This window comes from Ylistrum balloti, unplaced genomic scaffold, assembly GCF_031769215.1.
Source record: "Ylistrum balloti isolate Yb309-2 unplaced genomic scaffold, AGI_CSIRO_Ybal_v1 Utg370612, whole genome shotgun sequence".
Lineage (NCBI taxonomy): Eukaryota > Metazoa > Mollusca > Bivalvia > Pectinida > Pectinidae > Ylistrum > Ylistrum balloti.
The window spans coordinates 2,262,804-2,284,737 of record NW_026782376.1 but is presented as its reverse complement, the minus strand read 5'-3'; the positions used below and the strand labels follow the sequence as shown (position 1 = coordinate 2,284,737).

At 36.1% G+C, this 21,934-nt stretch overlaps 1 protein-coding gene across 1 annotated transcript in view; it reads left to right on the top strand.

Annotated features, from left to right (window-relative positions):
• The window catches only part of LOC132556982 (otoferlin-like), a 220,725-nt gene that overhangs the window by 67,189 nt on the left and 131,602 nt on the right, over nt 1-21,934 (top strand). Inside the window, exons 2-4 of the mRNA XM_060221446.1 lie at nt 957-1,015; nt 10,075-10,163; nt 15,378-15,477. Of these exons, the coding sequence (XP_060077429.1) occupies nt 957-1,015; nt 10,075-10,163; nt 15,378-15,477 (248 nt within the window). The remainder of the gene's footprint in view (nt 1-956; nt 1,016-10,074; nt 10,164-15,377; nt 15,478-21,934) is intronic.

Genomic DNA, 21,934 nt, shown 5'->3' with positions numbered 1-21,934 from the left:
ATTGTTCATTTCCATGAAAAGCAAAATATCAATTTTCTCTTCTCATGCATAATTACTGTGCCCACACAGTGATGTAGTTTGTTATTGAGCAAGGTCATTCACTATAACACCAAAAAAAAAAAAAATATAGTTCATCAAGGGAGCTTACTCTACATAAACAGTTTTTGTTTGTGTATTGGTTTGATTGTTTGTGCCGATATAAAAGTACAACAGTGATACAAATCTACATTATTTTTCTTGGCAATTTTTCTTCAGAGAACTGGAAGTTTTACTTCATTTTGTTTTTTTGCATTTTCAAATATGGTATTTATTATATGTTTTCTGGTTAGATGAGAGGTCTTCATTTAATATATGATATATATCTATCTATAAAATCATTGTAGTTGAATGTCATTAAAATTGATTATCATTGTCGTAATACAATCTGTTAATTAGCAATGAATTTTTTATCTCTATTTGGTGAATCATTTAATTCAACTTCTTCGGTTAACAGTTTCAAGGTAGTTAAATGTGCCAAAGTTCTTCTAATTAACTTGTAAGAATTGTTGATTTCACTTCAAAATAGATATATATCCTCAGACTTAAATTATCAATGTTATTTTCATATCTTCAATGAGAGAATTGTGTCAATGATAACAAAGACAGAAGAAAAATATTATACTTCACAGAAACTGGTTGCTATTGACAACTGAATATCTTTCTCCTCAGGTTTTTCATTGGTTATCAATGTTATTGGTGTATATCAGAATTTGTCTTCTAGGCTTGTAGATATACCTCAATGAATAAATTTCTCAATTCCTCAAAATTAAATCAACTACAAACATCTTGAAATGCATCCATATCAGTAGAAACATTATTTGCAAGGTTTAATATGATTTGTTTTAATTTCAAATTTAAAACTCAGTTTTATTAGATTGGACATTTTTGCTGACGCTGCTCTTTTTTTGTTGTTTCAGGTGTGTGCCACTACTCAAAAATTATTGAGAATGCAGAGGACAGCATCTGGTTTGATGAGGTAAAGATCAATCAATCTTTCTCAATGAGAGGAGTGGGAGGGGCTTATTTAGATATTTTTTTTGTTTTGATCATATGATGTTTGTAGATCACTGTTTTGCTGAAATCATTTCTGTTGTATTGTTTCTTTTTAAATGAGACAGTTAACCACTTCCCATAAATTGGATCATGGTATTGAATGATCTTTGGTTAATTAATGCTGATTGGTCAATGGATTAATTATTAATGCTGCTATAGTGTTATCAATGAGATTAGGCCATATCATGTACAGAAGGACATGAAGGAGGACTCAGTTGCCTCAGCAATTCTTGTGAAGAGGTTTCAGGCTGAGAAAGCCAGCGCCTCGCAGGGGCTCAGTCTTTTGCGCAGCCCAAGTCCAAGCTCGCTTCAAGGACAACAAGGGGAAGGGTAAGAACCCTCCTGGGGGCAAGAAGAAGGGTTCCTGACTCCTTCAGCTCCTTGGCCATGGCAGACCAAGAGCCAGGTTGGGCAGATGGCGGTCTTTCTGTTTCAAGCTCTTGTCCCTGTCTCCAGGTGGACAGACGCTGGTCTGGCAGGGTCTTCCTGTTGGGAGGCATCTTTCAGCTTTTCTTCCGCACTGGCAGGAGATCACGGAAGATGCTTGGACTATGTTGGTGGTCAGGGAGGGTTTAGGTATCCCCCTTCTTCGGGATCCACCCCTCGCCGCCCAGCCAATTTTCTTTCATCCTCCGGGGGATGCGGAAAAGGTCGGGCACTCCAGGAGGAAGTAGGGACCATGCTTGTCAAGGGTGCGGTAGATGAGGTTCCTATGTCAGAATGCACTCCTGGCTTCTACTCTAGAATGTTTCTGGTTCGGAATAAGTCGACTGCGTGATGTCTGATCATAGATCTCAGTGCCTTCAACAGACACATAGATTCTCCTTACATCAAGATGGAGACCCGAGGGGGCATTATGGCCTCTGTGAGGGACGGAATGTGGGCAACTTCAGTAGATCTGAAGGATGCCTACTTCCATATCCCCACCAAGAAGTCGGCATGGAAGTTCCTCCATTTCACGTGCAACGGCAAGGTTTTCCAATTCCTTTGGAGAAATTCAAGAAGGCCAAGGCTCTGGCTCTGACCTTCATCGCTTGCTGGCATGTCCAGGTGCATTGGTTCCTCAGTTTTCTGGGGTATCTCAACTCCCTGGCAGATGTGGTCCCCCTAGGGAGGCTTCACATCAGACCTCTCATGATATTCCTCCTGTCCAAATGGGTTACGTCATCCAGAATATAGGTCTGGATTCCTCTTACCCAGTTGCTCAAGGAGTTCGCTCGCTGGTGGATGTTTCAAGAGAACATTCTCCACTGGGTGCCTTTGACCAAGCCTTTCCCCTCTATGACCCTGTTCATGGATGCGTTCATGACAGGATGGGGAGCTTATCTTGACGGTCTATGCCCATCAGGGGAGTGGTCTGGCAAACAGCTCTCGGAGCACATCAATGTACTCGAGATGAGGGCTGTTCTTTTGACTCTGCAGTCCTTTCGAGCTATCCTGGAGCCCAAAGTGATATGTATGGCTACTGACAACTCTACAGTTGTCAATATCTGGAGAGGCAGGGGGGCACCAGGTCTCACGTCCTATGTGTCACCATCCGCATCCTTCTTCTCTGCCAGAACATGCAGTTGACCATAGCTGTCAAGCATCTTCCTGGCAGGCTGAATGTGTAGGCGGACACTCTCTCCAGGCACTGCCAGACAGAGTTTACTGAATGGCAGCTGTGTCCCTTGATTTTCAAGGGAATTTGTCAGGTATGGGACAGACCTCTTATAGACCTATTTGCCACTTCCCTGAACAACCAGCTGCCAACCTTCGTCTCTCCAGTCCCAGATTTGTAATCTGGTGGGCAGGGTACAACAGAAGTTCCGGGAGTATCCATGTTTACCTGTCCTTGCCACATCATGGGGTCTGTGGTATCCATGTTTAACTGTCCCTGTCACATCATGGGGTCTGGGATCTGTGGTATCCATGTTTACCAATCCCTGTCACATCATGGGGTCTATGGTATCCATGTTTACCTGTCCCTGTCACATCATGAGGTCTGTGGTATCCATGTTTACCTGTCCCTTTCACATCATGGGGTCTGTGATATCCATGTTTACCTGTCCCTGCCACATCATGGGGTCTGTGGTATCCATGTTTACCTGTCCCTGTCACATCATGGGATCTGTGGTATTCATGTTTACCTGTCCCTGTCACATCATGAGGTCTGTGGTATCCATGTTTACCTGTCCCTGCCACATCATGGGGTCTGTTGTATCCATGTTTACCTGTCCCTGCCACATCATGGGGTCTGTTGTATCCATGTTTACCTGTCCCTGTCACATCATGGGGTCTGTGGTATCCATGTTTACCAGTCCCTGCCACATCATGGGGTCTGTGGTATCCATGTTTACCTGTCCCTGCCACATCATGGGGTCTGTGGTATCCATGTTTAACTGTCCCTGCAACATCATGGGGTCTGTGGTATCCATGTTTTCCTGTCCCTGCAACATCATGGGGTCTGTGGTATTCATGTTTACCTGTCCCTGTCACATCATGGGGTCTGGGATCTGCTGTATCCATGATTACCAGTCCCTGCCACATCATGGGATCTGTGGTTTCCATGTTTACCTGTCCCTGCCAATTCATCGGGTCTGTGGTAATCCATGTTTACCTGTCCCTGTCACATCATGGGGTCTGTGGTATCCATGTTTACCTGTCCCTGTCACATCATGGGGTCTGTGGTATCCATGTTTACCTGTCCCTGCCACATCATGGGGTCTGTGGTAATCCATGTTTTCCTGTCCCTGCAACATCATGGGGTCTGTGGTATCCATGTTTACCTGTCCCTGTCACATCATGGGGTCTGTGGTATCCATGTTTACCTGTCCCTGCCACATCATGGGGTCTGTGGTATCCATGTTTACTACCAGTATTGGTCACAAGGGACCTTGACCCCACATAGTATAAATTATCCTAGCCTATTGTGTTTTGTCTGTTGAAAATATCTCCTCAAAATGACTGAGCAGAATTCAACCAATATTTCAGTGGTTACTTGTGAAATTTTCAGAACAGGAGTATCAAAAGTCAGGTGTTTGTAAATAAAAAAAAAATCCATATTGTTGTATAATATGATCACGTAAATTGCCTGAATCGCCATTCATATTATCCCTAAAACTATGGCACGAATTTCAATCAATTTTTAATGGAAGCTTGCTCAGTGCATGACAGATTAAAAACTGTTAATATTAAGTAGCTATATAAACCAGCTTTGTGTGTCCTCTACCGTCATATATCAGTTAGCCTGTAAACAATTAACACAGATTTATTAGTATGTAAACCTGATGATGTAAGGTAGAGGCCATGACAGCTCAGTCAGTTAGACTGTAGGCCTGTACTAATTCAGTGAAATCTGTACCACACTCCCTGCCTGTGGCAGTGTGTTTCTCTAAAGCTAACAAAAGGACTGGTGTGTGCTGACATAATGATTGTGTCCTATCAAAACCAAATTGCTTTGGATGGCATGTGACAAGCCTCCTGTATGTTGTTCAGCAAGGTAGCCACCAGCTATTTTATGGACACCACCTATGTCAAAATATGATATCTATAACATCACATAGAGTGTTGATTTTTGTCGAAATGGGAAATTAAATAGAAAGAGATATTTGGGGAATTTCAAGGCAACAGAATTTCCTCATTTTGATCTGTGCTCCATTGATGAATGAGCGTTTGTGACAAGGGGCAGCTTCTATCTCCTATAAATGTTAAACTTGAAAGAAACAATTCTATGTATGATATTGATCTTTTCAAACTGGTTTCACCGCAGTAAATACTTAAACCCTCTTGAGAAATTTTTCATGGATCAGTATACTCGCTTACTGTGTCAAGGCCAGGAAAAAAGAAAAAGAAAACTGACAAATTCTCTATTTAGGCATCATCAGATGATGGACTTTTCCGATCTCCTTTCCTCTGTTGTCTTGAAAAATGTAAGATACAATCTTCTTTGTCCCTAGAATTGCAGGTTTAATTTTATGATGATATAAAGAAGGTATGAGGTGAAATCTTTTAATTTTAATTACAGTTGAAGTATTTATCATAATTATTAATTATTGCAATTTTTTCGATCACCTGCCCTAAGCTCCAGGACCTTGTTCATCTGTTGACATTTCCACATTTCCTACTTCTGCTGGAAAACCACATCTGATTTTGCTTACTTTTGAAAAATCTTTTTCCTCAAACAGAGTTATGTGGCATCAAAAACTTTTCAAGTATGGAAAGGTCAAAAGGTGGTTTATCAAAATTTTACAAATCTAAATTCCATCTGGATTACCCCTGGGGGTAATCTTTGTTATTTTAAATTTTCTGTGAGTTTTAGAATGTCCTACATAGTATTTTTTCGCTTTGAAATTTAAGCTGCTTTGTCATTTGTAAAAATGTGAAAAAGAGGGTGGTCAGAAACCAAACACCTCTCAGTATGAAGTTATTTTAAGTACTGGTCTAAACATCAGTTAAACAACGGCACTCTGAAAGGTCAAGGTCAACTTCATTATGAAGATTTGATCAAACTCCATCGTTAAATTCATTTACTTTTCTAATTATCATCAGTGCATTAGAAATACGCAAAAAAATAATTGAATAGATCAACCTTGCATGAAAATGATTTTTTTTGTCAGTAAGGGCACCAAGATCTTGATCCGGTATCACAAATGCATATAAACTGCAGCAGGTGCAGTAATTTTGTTCAATGTAACGATATACCATTTTCAACATGAAGCAATGTTTATGAAGTACTGATTTGTCACTTTAATGACAGAGGTTTATAATTCAATATCCTCAGTTTTTTATACACTCACAATTTATGAAATTAGATTAAGGCTTTGCCAGATATCATGACATAAACTTTCCAATAGCACAGATGATTGGCTGTTAAATAGAGATTCTGTCAGCTTTTATGGACAATAAAAAGATTGTGATGATACAAAAAATAATGCTTTCCTTTTATATATTCTGAGAAAGCTCTAGAAAAATTTGCCCATATTTGCTGTAACTTCCTTTCTTTGCCTTGCTTTTTGTAGTATGGAATATTTGATCACTTTTCAGGTTAAAACATATTATTTTTTAATGAAAGAAATTTGTGAAGTGCAAGTATAGACAATATTATGTTCAGAGTTGGCTCTCGGTGTGTTTGGAAAAATAACTAACACATTTTTTTGCGTTATTGATTTTTCATGAAATTCAATTATGTCATGCATTGCATGTTCATTTCTCTTCTTCTGCCTCCCATATCTCTCATGCAGTGTCAACATGAATCGAAAGCGTGTAAATGTTTTATGAATGCACTTTTTGACATTGAAGGAGGGAATAGAAAGCAACTAGAAGTGTTTGGTTAATGTCATTCAAAGAAAACAAATGTTGTTTATAAAAAACAATGCTTTTGACGTTTATATCTTCTAGCCCACCATTATCTGATGGTGAATTAGTCAAATCGCCCTATGACTGTGGTCCAGGGTCCATCAGTCCATCTGTCTAATCGTCCGTAAACAATTTTTGTTATGGCTATAAATCGAGAAGTATGAGATGGATCTTTCTCAAATTTCATATGTAGGTTTTCCTTGGTCTCTAGTTGTGCCTGTTTGATTTTAGGGCTGATCAGAAAAACAAAATGGCTCATAGGCGGCCATCTTGGATTTTGATTTTGAAAGTTAGTTATCACTATTTGTTAATAAATTCTGCATAGATCTTGCTCAAATTTCATGTATAAGTTTCCCCCAATCCCTAGTTGTACCTGTTTGATTTCGGCAAGGACCAAGAAAAAAAGGCTTTCAGGCAGCCATCTTGCATTTCGCCTATTAAAGATTGTTATTGCTATTTCTTAAGCAGTACTGAATGGACCTCTCTCAAATTTCATGCATATGTTTCCTTTGGTCTCTCCTTGTGTCCATTTGATTTAGGGACTGATCAGAAGAAACAAAATGGATTCCAGATGACCATTTTGGATTTGGCAAATAAAGATTTTTCATAGCAATATCTGCAAAAAAATGTTCAAATGTCTTATCATTAAGAGCCAAAACAGAGAAGAGAAAAGAAAGAGTAAACAAAGATCAAACAATGGTGGGCACCAAGATCCCTCTGGGATCTCTTGTTTTTCCATTTTCTCCAAAATTGTTATGAAGGAATGTTCATATTTAGAAAGCCAAATATAAAGTACACCTGGCATATGCAAATGAATTGAAGTGCAAAATTGTTGATAAAGATGTTGATCAGGTATTTACAATTTCCCTGATACATGTAAGTAATTTCTTTTAAAATCCGTTCAAACTTGTCTTTGAAGGCTAGTTTCACTGGAGCACAGAAAAGAGGCTTAGTTAGACTGGTGATCCTTATATAGAAGTTCATTGTTGTTTTACATCTCCATTTGTTGTATACAAAATATCTAGGTAACTTTTATGTATAGGTGGCCTTTATCCAAATACAGTGGAAACCACTTAATGTCACATCAGTTAATGTCACTGTCTGGTTAATATCATGTTTCCTTTGTATATTCTATGTAATCTGGCATCTAATGATAACATTTATTTTCATGTTGGCAACACTTTATATCCCTTCATTTCTGGTTTTATGATTATTTTCCCCAAATGATTTGTTCAGAATTCATAAGGTATTGTATGGAATGAAGATAAAAAATCTGTTTTGTCAAAATATTAGAATATCAACATTTTGAAATGAGTTGTTGCTTTTGTTGAGCACCATTAAGGTGACCATAAAAAAGTTCTCTAACCTGTACCATGATGCCTTACTATGGAGCCTACACTGTAATGGGTGAATAAGTTATACAGCAAAGTATCAGCTGATGATGTGTGAGATAATTGCATATTTCAAAGAAAAATCACTTAGCTTATTGGAAAAACACAGCAAATGACTTTTTTTGGTTTTTCAAACAATCTATTTAAGCAACAACTCAGAAAGATCAGTTATGGGTTTAGAGGTTGAAAAAGAAAACTTGTCAAATGTTGATGTCTTAATCTGGTGATTTGGAAATGATATTAAGCAGTTTTCACTCTATTTGGAACATGATATTAAGCAGTTTTCAGTATTTGGAACATGATATTAAGCAGTTTTCACTCTATTTGGAACATGATATTAAGCAGTTTTCACGCTATGTATAGGTGATCATATAGACAGTTATTTCTTTTATACAAATGACCTTTAAAGTTTCTGTATAGTTGGCCTTCATAAACAGGTATTTGTTTTGTAAGTGTGGCCTTTGTAGTCAATTATTTAAGGTTTGATTGTCTATTTTGTTGCTTGCATGGACTGATGCTTCGCAGTTCACTTCATTTGCACGAGGTTCACTTCCCTTCATCAGTCCATGCAAGCAACAAAATAGACAATCAATCCTTATATTTACATTTACTATTTTAAAATTCCCGCTGAAACATTACGCCTTCTACGGACACTGCACTACATGACAGTGATAGTTTGCTACATTGTTGTACTTATCCTACATGTGTGTACAAAGGTGGGACAGCAGTCATCAAGCTGCTCTCGTTGTCAAGACAACAAAAAAAAAAATAGTTCTTAGAAGTTTTTATTTGTTTCATGTTTATACACTTAAATATATACATATCCAACATGAAATGGTCATTCATAACAAATATTAATAATGGTTTTTATAATTAAAATAGCTAACATATTCAGAAATATTATTTTTACCTCGCAGTGTTAACTATATTACGAGGTGTGATTTGAGTAAACAATGTATTCCTACACCGACAGAAAGTGATTCGCTGCTCAGAAAAAAAGCAGGCGGCCCACTTCTTTCATTGGGAAATGCAACGAAGTGACATTACTAGTTTCATTGAGGCGTGTAAATGTAAATATTTGTTTTTATATATCATAAACAGGTGACCTTTATAGGCGGGTATTTGTTATGGACAGGGGGCTTTTCCTAGGATCTGGAATTTTACAAGACTTATTATTGATGAATGGCATGACGTTTTGAGGGATAATTCAAAGTTTGAGCAATCATTAAGAAAGAAGGAAGACAGAAATGAAATATGAATGTGCATGTTTTCCCCTGAAGCATTTTATTTTGGACTTGGAAGAAGTTATGTAATTAACATGCTTCTTATTTGCATATTTCAATACTTGCTAGAGGTATTGAATTATATTTTCAAGAATTAAATTTTAAACATTTCGAAATTATGCCCTGAAGGTGATTACCACTTCAATGACGTATTTTTTAAAAAATATACTTGACATGCAAATTCTTCATCAAACTGAGTTTAATAGGTCATTTGATTATTCGTACTTATCTGCATGTTGACTGAGGGTGTTAAGGTGCAAGTAATTCATTTGCATTTTCTTCTTGCGACAATGGCTTAGTGGTTTTTTCATGAAACCTCATGTACTGGTGCTAATGTAAAAGAAGCAAAGCAGTATGTAGTGTAAATGATTACAGAGTTGAATATGTACTCTGATGGACCACGTTTCTCTGACTCAGTTGGTAGAGCTCTGAATTATCACGCTGAAGAACGTTGAATCTAAATGGATTTATTTCATGACGCTAAGAACATACAGAACAGCGCCTTAATAAATATCTATACGAGGTTGACTTCACAGAAGATGCCTGTAAGACAAGCTATAATTGATTTCCTTCTGTACAAAAGAGTTCCAATTTTTCAAGTGTCAAATGCATGTTTCACTTACTTCCTGTGTTATTTCTCTGTCGAACGTCACATGCTCGAATGAGCACTGCGTGCAGTGCTCTTTCAGGTGATTATGCAACTCAGTTGACACTGCCAGTGTTTCTGCGGATACAATGCAGATCTCTTAACTTTTCTCTGTTGTCTGTCAATAATGCCAAGAAGATATTGAATTTTATTCCTTTTAGATAATAATACTGACATTCGTTCATTTCAAAAAAGGACTTAATAGATTTCCTTCAATATTTTTTTGTTTCGTTTTTTTCTCAAATGTAAAATTTCAGATGTGATTTTTTTTCTAGAGCTCGAATTTTCTTCACTATTTCAAAGTTGATGTCAATTTTTGTTTCAGTCATTTGAATGGCCCGTGGCACGTCCCGTGGAAAAAGAAGAAATCATTGACATCCAGGTCTTCAACTACAACAAATATCTCAGTAACAGGTACTGTTACCAGTGAATCCTTCCACAAATATTTTAACAAATCCAGCTTGATCAGACCCTGTGTAATCAGGACACCTATATAAACCATACTTCCCATTATATCAGAACCTGTGTAATCTAGACAGCTATGTAAACCAGATTTACCACTAGAACAGACTTTGTGTAATCTTGACACCTATATAACAAGACTTACCACTAGATCAGGCCCTATGTAATCTGGACACCTATATAAACCAGACTTACCTCCAGATCAGACCCTGTGTAATCTAGACACCTATGTAAACCAGATTTACCACTAGATCAGAAGCTGTGTAATCTAGACACTATGTAAACCAGACTTACCTCCAGATCAGAACCTGTGTAATCTAGACACCTATGTAAACCAGATTTACCACTAGATCAGAAGCTGTGTAATCTAGACACTATGTAAACCAGACTTACCTCCAGATCAGAACCTGTGTAATCTAGACACCTATGTAAACCAGATTTACCACTAGATCAGAAGCTGTGTAATCTAGACACTATGTAAACCAGATTTATCACTAAATCAGACTCTGTGTAATCTGGACACCTATATAAACCATCCTTCCCATTATATCAGACCCTGTGTAATATAGACACCTATACAAACCAGACTTACCACTAGAACAGACTTTGTGTAATATTGACACCTATATAACCAGACTTACCACTAGATCAGACCCTGTGTAATATAGACACCTGTACAAACCAGACTTACCACTAGAACAGACTTTGTGTAATCTTGACACCTATATAACCAGACTTACCACTAGATCAGACCCTGTGTAATATAGACACCTGTACAAACCAGACTTACCACTAGAACAGACTTTGTGTAATCTTGACACCTATATAACCAGACTTACCACTAGATCAGACCCTGTGTAATATAGACACCTGTACAAACCAGACTATATAAACCAGACTTACTACCAGATCAGACCCTGTGTAATCTGGACACCTGTACAAACCAGACTTACCACTAGATCAGCTCCTGTGTAACTGGTAAAAAGGAGACTTCCATTGAAGGAAAAAGGCCACAGAAATTTAATTCTAAAAGAAATTGTTTAATATTGATTCTAAAGTAATCTGAAATATAGATTGTGAATTATTTTCATGTTTTGTTGGAAGGAAAAAAAAAACCAGAAAACAAAAAAAAATTCATTAAAAAGAAAGAAAAATCAGCATTTCCTAAATCAATTGATTGCCAGAAGACAGGGTTATACAATAGAATCATTTTACAATTCCATTTAAAATAAATATCGACAACAAGTATTTTCCATAAACTTGTCACATGTTAGGATAGGTTATTGATAACATCACCTACAGGTATATGTAATTACCAGTGTGTGGAGAATTGACTACTTAAAACTTTCAGATGCTCACAGTGAATTAATCATCAGAAAGCCGTCTCCGTGTCAGCATCTAGATCAACATTCAGAAGAACAAAGCTGAATTCTCACTGCATTTCAATATTGATACGACATATTGTGGTGTATGCAGACAAGTGTATTGTTTGAAAGAAAAAGATAATTAATTTTTTTTTTCTTATAATATATATTCTGACATTACAAAGTAACAATTAATATCTCCAAGTGATTGATTTTTATTTAGCAATGATTGAATCAATGAATTATTAATTGATGTTTAAACAAAGTTGACTCTCTCTCCATTTAACAGCACACATGGTTAACTGCTGCCAAAAATTGTTTTTCACGGTTTTGAATTTGATAGAAAAAGGGATTTTCTGATTTTTACTTGTACTCAAAAGATTCAAAGCATGTACACTTGACTTTTCTAAAGCAATTTAAACATATTGTTGTGTAGCAATGAACAGATAATTTCTTCAAATTTTTGTGTTGTTTGCTTTTTAGTGAAGACAAGTCAAATAAATTTGCCAAGGTTTTTAAAGCTGATATGAATGGTGGGATGCTTCATCAAAGTCATTTCAATCAATCACTGTTTCATTCATGGTGGAAATAGCTGCAATTAATTTTCGTTAAGACTTCAGAGAAAGAAAAATGCAGTGCCTAGCACTTGATTCATTGACTTTTTAAAAGTTGGTCAATGAAAATAAAAAATTTCATTAATTGTAGAAAAATCAATAAGGCAAAAAGTTCATTGAGTGCAAACCTGGTTAACAGCAGAATTTTGGTGAGGAATGTGACCCAGAACATATCAACAGTCAAAATTCAGCCTTGTGTTTATCATGTTATAAGCCCAACCATATCTAGAATTACAAACAAATGCAATTGTATTGTCCTGCAATAAATAATAAGGTAAATTTGACCAAATTTCATACTGTTCATGCATTTTGGCCTTGCAAAGTCTATGAGTGCAAGGGCAAACTTTGGTGACTTCTGAAATATCCTTCCTTGCATTACAATGAAAACATACTTATTTAATGATATGTAAAGTTATTGAAGTGGCTGAATTTGAAGTTCTTGGAGTTTTTAGCAAACCTGGACCTAAGGGTCAAGTAAGCATATGTTGTGGTGTGGCATCTGGAGTCCATTCTCCGACGTCAACTATTTCCTTTAAATAACTTCTTGTCAATAACCTGTTGACCAATTTTTTTATATTTGGCTGGTATGTTTCTAGGATGAAGCCCAACAACGTTTGTGAAAAGAATAGGTCGTGACCTATATGCAAGGTCACAGGGATCAGATTTGTTAAAACATATAAAGGACTTCTTGTCATGAACTAAGAAGCCTGGAGGCATGGTGTTTGGCTGGTATTTTTAAGGATGAAGCCCAACAAAGCTTGGGAGAACACAATGACTTTGACCTATGTTCAAGGTCACAGGGGTCATATTTATTAAACTTTTTACACAACTTCTTTGGAATTTCGGAAAGGTGCAGAAGCATAGTGTTTGGATGATAGGTTTCTAAGATAAAGCCCGACAATATTTGCCAAAAAAAAAAAAAATAACCTTGACTCTTATTCAAGGTCGCAATTGCCAAATTTGTTGAAACCTTGAAATGACTTCTTCAAACCAGTCAATGCAAAAGTGAGATATTTGGCGGATGGATTTCTTTGATGAATCCCAACAAATTTTGAAAACAGAAATGACCTTGATCCTTGTTCAAGTTCACAGGGGTCAGATTTGGTTAAACGTCAAAACAACTTCTTTTGACTAACCAAAAGGTGCAGAAAAATTGGGTCACAGGGGTAAAATTTGTTAATACCTTTAAACAACTTCTTTTGACTAACCAAAAGGTGCAGAAACATGGGGTCACAGGGGTAAAATTTGTTAATACCTTTAAACAACTTTTTTGACTAACCAAAAGGTGCAGAAACATGGGGTCACAGGGGTAAAATTTATTAATACCTTTAAAGCTCCAATATACGTAAAAATCACTATAAAAAAACAAACTTTATCAGATTTTCCCCGTAATATATGTAACAAAACAGATACTTTCCTTTAATTAAATGAAAGAAAACTGACTGTTTTCAATTTAAATAAAAATTGAAAAAATCGGAAAATAAACAATGTGGGACCCACAATAATTCATACATTACCGCTCGTAGAGATGACATTGCGCATGCGCATATTCCACGTGTGTAAACATGGCAGACACAGTACCGACGTCCACCAGTCGCTTCCTTTTTTTCCAATCATACATCAGGCCAATTCTGAAATCTTACGTTATAATTGTGCGTCGTATCGTTTCTAAACCAATTATTCCTTCTAATAATTTCCCAAAAACTGAATGTTTATCACAGGAATACCTCAAGTCTTCGCAAACAATGTTTGTAAACAAAAACTTACCGTAGACATATCTGCATGTGCTTCCTCTATAAGTAGAAACCTCAACTCTCGCGAGTTCAGGTCATGAAATTTCCGACGTGGTTCGGCAACAATCGTAATTTTGATGGCGGCGCATTTAAAATGGAGGTGTGTTTACAAATAGCAAGTTTCAACTGCTCATATATCAATACTTTATGCACAAAGTCATGGTAACTATTGTTTGAATAATTTAATTTTAACTACATCTTAGAGAATATCTCAATGATTATGTGTGATTCTACACTAAATTTTTGGTGAATGTTACGTATATTGGGGCTTTAAACAACTTATATGGTATTTGATTGATAGGTTCTGAGGATGATGTCTTACATTTGTGAAAAGAAATGACGTTGATCCATGTTGAAAGTCGCAGAGATCAAATTGTTTTGAAACCTGTAAAAGATTTCTTCTGGTAAACCAAAAAGCTGAAAAGCATGATGTTTGGTGGAAAAGTGTTTCTAGGTGAAAGCCCAACAAATTTTGTTAAAAAAAAATCTGGCACTTACTTAACATACAGGTTTTAACTGTCACTGTTTTAAGGTGAGTATTAGAAGCTCTTAGTGGTTGAAATTGTTTAAATTGATTAGATGTGCCACTTTGAATGCATATGGTGTATATGTAATTATATTTGTGATATGAACACGGATTCTATTTTTGATGAATATTGAATGCCAGGTGAGCAATGCAGGCCAATTGGGCCTCCGATAGATTTCGAACCTGGGACCTCTAGCTGACTAGTCTTACGCTCAATCAATTGATTGAACTAAACAGAAGTCCTCTCTAGCTGAGCTGTATATTACAGCTAGTATGTCGCAGCGTTACACAGAAAATGAGACCCTTTCCTCCTTGCAGTTCTCCCCCATTCCCCCCAACTCCCACCCCCTATCCTTTCTCCCTCTTTTTTTTTGTAAAAAAATTTCAATGAGTTTTCAATGAGGAAATGATTGAAGAATCACAGGTTATTTTCTGATCTTGCTCGTAATCATTTCGGTACAATATACTAGGAATGTTATGGGAAAGAAACTCTTAAGTGCTGTAGAAATGGGAAACATAGTTATAAAGATTGATGAAGTTCACGGTATAGTAATCTCGTTCATTCAGTTATGTTGACATCAATTATTCAGAGATATAACCCTGCTCTAGATATCTGTATCTGCTGACCTGAAAGATAAGACGAATGAAGTTTGTTCTACTGTAAATAATAAACAAAGCCATCAATCTGGTTTTGTCTAACTCAGGCTGCTTGTTTTTGTAATGTGCTTTTGCCAATACTGAAAAAATCCTTTAAGATAATTTGATTTTGTACAACCAATTTTTTTCTTCATTATATGTCAGGAGATAAGAAATATGAGCAGCTTTTTTTCTCCCACCCCTCCTTATTATGGAATTTTTTGTTATTTCAGACTTATTGGAACGTTTCGTATGATTCTACAAGAGCTGGTAGATGTTGGACATGTCAAGATTTCTGACTCGCTGCTGGATGGAAACAATGTAGTAATGAGGGTTGGTATTTAGACTAAGCATACATACTTAATAAAAAAAATCCCAGACATTTTGAGGTCATCTTGGCCATTTTTTTCCAATTCACAGGAAATAACTTCATCAATCATCATAAAGACTGAAGGCCAGAGGAGATTTTCTGGACAAGGTCTTTTCGTTTATTTTTTAAGAATTTTTCTGCAGCTATGGTTATTGATTTGTGGTAATCCTGTCTAGATGTCTTCATGTTAACAAATTTCATCACTGTTTCCTAGGCCTTTATTCAGGCTATAAAACAGTCTCTGCCCTGTGATACATAATTGTCTATTTTGTCTCAATCTTTATGAATTTTTTATAATGATTTCTTATTGTTTTCAAGTGAAAGCAGAAATGTTTATGAATGTGTACCTATTTTGTTTTAAAGAAAAAAATATGAAAATTACAAAAAAAGTTGTTGAATGAAAGAATTTGAAAATTCTGAAAAGTTCTCAATTTTTATTTAAAAAAGAAAAAAATTATCACAGAAACAGTTTTGGAGGAAATTTGAAATTTACTGTAGAGAATTATTGTACATGTGGTATTTTCTGTTTTGGTAAATTCTGACAGAAACAATATAAGATTAGTATATACTGCAGATGGTAATTTCACTGCAGACCTATGCTGAAAGCATTATTCATACTTCTACAGTTTTTGCATCTGACATTTTATAAATTTAGTGTTTGAAAGAAATTGTTGCTACCCCAGCTGTGCTTCTAAAATCACAGGTCTTTTTTATACCTATATGTTGTGATATCGTGGTGACATTTTCTATCATTGCATCCCTGTCTGCTTGCCGCAAATTACACAACTCCAAAGTAGTTTGAGGGAAAAGTGCCACCTGATGCTCTGTGGGTTGAGAACTTGAGAAGTTAACGAGACAGTAGATATCTTAGACACATGTTTCCTAATGAAGCACCAGAAGGACCATTAAAATTTAGAGACATGTTATTTTCTTCTTATCTCGCTGTCTCTTTGTCCCGTTTGGGCTATCTTCTCATCTCGCTGTCTCTTTGTCCGGTTTGGGCTATCTTCTTGTCTCGCTGTCTCTTTTTCCCGTTTGGGATATCTTCTTATCTCGCTGTCTCTTTGTCCCGTTTGGGCTATCTTCTTATCTCACAGTCTCTTTGTCCCGTTTGGGATATCTTCTTATCTCGCTGTCTCTTTTTCCCGTTTGGGCTATCTTCTTATCTCGCTGTCTCTTTGTCCCGTTTGGGCTATCTTCTTATCTCACTGTCTCTTTGTCCCGTTTGGGCTATCTTCTTATCTCGCTGTCTCTTTGTCCCGTTTGGGCTATCTTCTTATCTCGCTGTCTCTTTGTCCCGTTTGGGCTATCTTCTTATCTCGCTGTCTCTTTGTCCCGTTTGGGATATCTTCTTATCTCGCTGTCTCTTTGTCCCGTTTGGGCTATCTTCTTATCTCACAGTCTCTTTGTCCCGTTTGGGATATCTTCTTATCTCGCTGTCTCTTTGTCCCGTTTGGGCTATCTTCTTATCTCGCTGTCTCTTTGTCCCGTTTGGGCTATCTTCTTATCTCGCTGTCTCTTTGTCCCGTTTGGGCTATCTTCTTATCTCGCTGTCTCTTTGTCCCGTTTGGGCTATCTTCTTATCTCACTGTCTCTTTGTCCCGTTTGGGCTATCTTCTTATCTCGCTGTCTCTTTGTCCCGTTTGGGCTATCTTCTTATCTCGCTGTCTCTTTGTCCCGTTTGGGCTATCTTCTTATCTCGCTGTCTCTTTGTCCCGTTTGGGCTATCTTCTTATCTCGCTGTCTCTTTGTCCCGTTTGGGCTATCTTCTTATCTTGCTGTCTCTTTGTCCCGTTTGGGCTATCTTCTTATCTCGCTGTCTCTTTGTCCCGTTTGGGCTATCTTCTTATCTCGCTGTCTCTTTGTCCCGTTTGGGCTATCTTCTTATCTTGCTGTCTCTTTGTCCCGTTTGGGCTATCTTCTTATCTCACTGTCTCTTTGTCCCGTTTGGGCTATCTCCCTCGTTCTCTTTTCTTAACAGTGTAATAACCAGGAAATTACAAGAAAGGGAGAGAAATCAAAACAAAAGTGAAAAATTTGCTTTTGATTTTCAAAATTTTGCTAGCTTATTATGTCTACTTTTTAGGGTAGTATTCAGTGTTGGAACATCGTCACTGGAGCCTCTTCATAGTTAGAGTATTCACTTGGAACACCTTAAAGGCCTTGGGAATGTCAACAGCAACATATAACATGTTGCCAAGAATCAACTGTTATAAGATTTTTCTGTTGTAAAATTGTTGTACTTTTAAAGGAAACAGACACAAATTAAGTTATAAATGAACATCACCTTGGAATTTTTCCTGGAGGTATCCAAACCTAATTTTCTAGTTAGAGACCCTGATGGAAATGGATATGGACATATTTTTTGAAGACTGTCTGCCTATACAAAGATATGGGGGTTCTTGTATTTCTACATATAGAATCTCTCTGACATTTGGTATTTCAAAATTCTAAATTTGTTTCGTAAATGGTCTAAAAGAGAAATTAATTAGTGCATTTCAACCCATTTCTGCCGTTATGTCATCAAAAGCAGTTGAACCATTGAATGAAAATGCAAATTCAAAGTTTCACTGCAAAAAAAAGAATCCAGCAAAAGTGGATTTTTAAGTTGACTGCATCATATACAGGAGTGGTGTAGTTGTTAAAACATTATTGGAAAAGGTTTATTAGATGAATTTCTTCCCCAAAATTTACATATCAAATTCTGGAGGTCAAGGTGAAACTATGGAGAGTAAAGGTTTTTAAGTATTATGTTTGAGGGATGAAGTCCTTCATTACATCAATATACTACTATGACAGCTAGGCAATTCTACACCACAAGTAAAAATATACACTATTTATTCTAATAATCACCTTTACTCAATCATTTGTTGCTTGCTTTGAGGCAGGGCAATTATTAGAAAGAATAAGGTAAGTTCCATTCTCATGGTATCAAAGTTACCTTGATGAAGATTGTACTAACCACACACACATTGTAGGATATTTATCAGTTACCATGTATGTGTAGGTTGATTGGCCAGACATACTGTTTGGCATGGTAATGTAGGCATTTGTTACCATAGTGATGTAGACATTTGTTACCATGGTGATGTAGACATTTGTGACCATGGTGATGTAGACATTTGTTACCATGGTGATGTAGACATTTGTTACCATGGTGATGTAGACACTTGTTACCATGGTGATGTAGACATTTGTGACCATGGTGATGTAGACATTTGTTACCATGGTGATGTAGACACTTGTTACCATGGTGATGTAAACATTTGTGACCATGGTGATGTAGACATTTGTTACCATGGTGATGTAGACAATTGTTACCATGGTGATGTAGACATTTGTTAGCATGGTGATGTAGACATTTGTTACCATGGTGATGTAGACACTTGTTACCATGGTGATGTAGACATTTGTGACCATGGTGATGTAGACATTTGTTACCATGGTGATGTAGACACTTGTTACCATAATGATGTGGACATTTGTTATCATGGAGATGTGGACATTTGTTACCATGGTGATGTGGACATTTGTTACCATGGTGATGTAGACATTTGTTGCCATGGTGTTGAAGACATTTGTTGCCATGGTGATGAAGATATCTGTTGCTATAATGATGTATGCATATAAATATTGACATTCGTAGCAATGACTCTGTATATCAGTTGCCATGGTGATGTAGATATTTGTTGTCATTGAGATATAAACATTTCTGAAAATGGTGATAAACACATTTCTTGCCATGGTCTTTTTGATCTTTGCACAATGATTACATTTCCATGGTGATTGGACACTATGCCATTGTATCTTAACATCTTGTGTATAAAAAACATCCAGTATCAAATATAACAATTATTTCAGAAAATTTGAACCCAATATCAAGTTGTCCCATTCATTCTGTCTAACTGTAGCTATCAGCCAAATGCTGTGTTTATAATTCTCATTGGATAAAACAAGCCAAAGTTAGCTGTACTAAAGCTGCACTGGACGAAAACTTTTTTTAGAGAAATCGTCAAAATTGTGTTTGAAATATTAATCAATTAAAATTTGATGTTGATATATTGTTTTTAGCTAGATAGTGTGAAAATTGTTTGGGAGAGTAAAGATGTTATTGTGTTTACTAAAAAACCTGTGTTGGACAACTTCACATCCATTAACTGGATCACTTAAATCAAGAAAATCTCCAAATGAATTTATCCTTTAGTTTTTGTATTTGAGAAATTAAGGAGCAGTTGCTCTTACTAGCAGATAACACATCAAATTCTGATAAAAAATGTGGTGAAAAAAATAACCAGATAAACCATCTGCTTTAAGGATAAAAGAAAAAGAAAAGGATTAAATTGATATCAAAATGTCAAGTAGCAAACATTTAGGAATGTTTTATTTCTGTCAAATTTTGGTATTCAAGTTTTAAATTACCAGACTTTTGCAGAGAGCACACTTGATTTCATTGAAATCAGTGATAATGTGATGTGTTTCAATCAGTTTTGTATGCGTAGGCATGCACCTTAAGACATTACAAAGTACTTTATTTGATAAATGGGGTTATTTAAATTTCATTTTGTTAAATTATACTCCCAAGTAATGTTTCATGGAGCACATTAGCTTAGAATGTGACAAATTCATTTATATTTTATTTTTTGGTAGTTTTAATGACTCATAGTGAGATATAGAAAAACAAGAAAAACATGATGTTTTCATGCTATAGCAAAAACAACAGCTTAAAATGTTTTCCTGAAACATCTTAAGTGTCAGCTTTAACTAGTTCTCTGGGCACTAGATTTAACCTGAAGTAAATCCATGTCTGGTAATAAGCCCGTCTATATCTGTTTCAGCTTTACAGAAATACTAATAAATGTTGGTGTGTATTAAGTCCTCTCGTCTATAGAGTCATAGATTAGATGTCTGGAACCTGGGCTTATTTCAGGATAATAATGGTAGAACAAATCCTGGTGGTACCATTTTACTTCATCTAACTGTCTCTTTTGTCATCAAAATAATATGTATGCATAGGGTTCCATCAAGCTTTATACATACATTGTAATCAATGTCTTATGGAAAGCCATTCAGTGCGTAAAAACATTTTATATCTACACTCGGAGCTGACTTGTATATATTCGTATAGGTATAACCTTCTATAGGATGGTTACGCGTGTAGATGCCGGATAAAGGACCAGGTTCAGTTTGTTTATTGCAAGACTGGTCCAGATTGTCAGACAACGTTAGAGAGGAAGTTATGCAATGGAAATTCATATGTTATTTTTCTTATCGTAAAATCTTCCCTTCTTTATTCCTAGACGACTTTTGTGAATTGGAATGTGAATATTATAAAGTAAATCAGTGCTCAGGATCGTTGCTTAAATAGATTTACAAGAGAAAGATAAAAAAACCAGGTTAAACTTATTACATGATAGATGCTGAAATTGTGTTGATTGGAGTTTGTATATGTCAGTGATGGACAGATTTGCTTAAAAGCTTTCCTCTCTCTATATGTTCTTTCAGCCTGATGGGCCTACAATGCGTTAATGTGTCACATAAAAAAAGGAATGATGTCGTTATTTAGGAGATAAGAATATAAAATCAAATTTTCTTCCAGCATTCGATGTGGCTAAGATTCAGGTCATACACTCACCTACTTATTTCTGAAAATGACGACCTTGAAATGGACAAAGCTGGGATTGGATTTCAGTGTAATGCTTTTTATGCAGAAATCCAGTTTATTTTATTTCACTTGTTCAATTTCCACCCTCTGCTTTTGTTTTTGATTTAGAGTGAGCTTGATGTGAAGAAACTAAAAAAAATTGTGAAATTTATTCTTTTTCATATATCAGAAATTAGTTTCAAGGGATATACAATTTAAATGCTAGCAAATATAAATGGCATCGATCCAAATCTAATCATCATAATTATGTAAGCTATTTGGATTGAAAGTCCGATGGAACAGGTGACACAATTACCACGATCTCAAAGTGTGGGCTTATTGCAGGACAATGCTAATATTTTCATTGTCAACAGTAGATATATATATAACTGAGGTGATAAACATATTGTGAGATATGTACACACTTCACTTTTTTTTATTTTAAGTATAATTGTACGTTAAAAACTATGGACAGTTTAATTAGCAGAAATAATTGGTTTTGAATAAGTCCCTTGACCAGTGATAAACATTGCTTTGAGAAGTAGAAGTTTTGAAGGCTTGGGCCACTATTAACATAGTGTCTGTGAAATTAACTTAAATGAAAATTTGTTGAAATGCAGTTTTAAATGCACATGCTATTAACTAGGAAAACATATATAAGGCTGTGAAGATATTGTTGAAACACTCACTCTGTATCTAGGATCTAGGAAGCACTATTGATTCTGTTGTGGGACTCTTTAAAGATTTTAGTATTCCACAGCATCTGAAATCATGGCTTT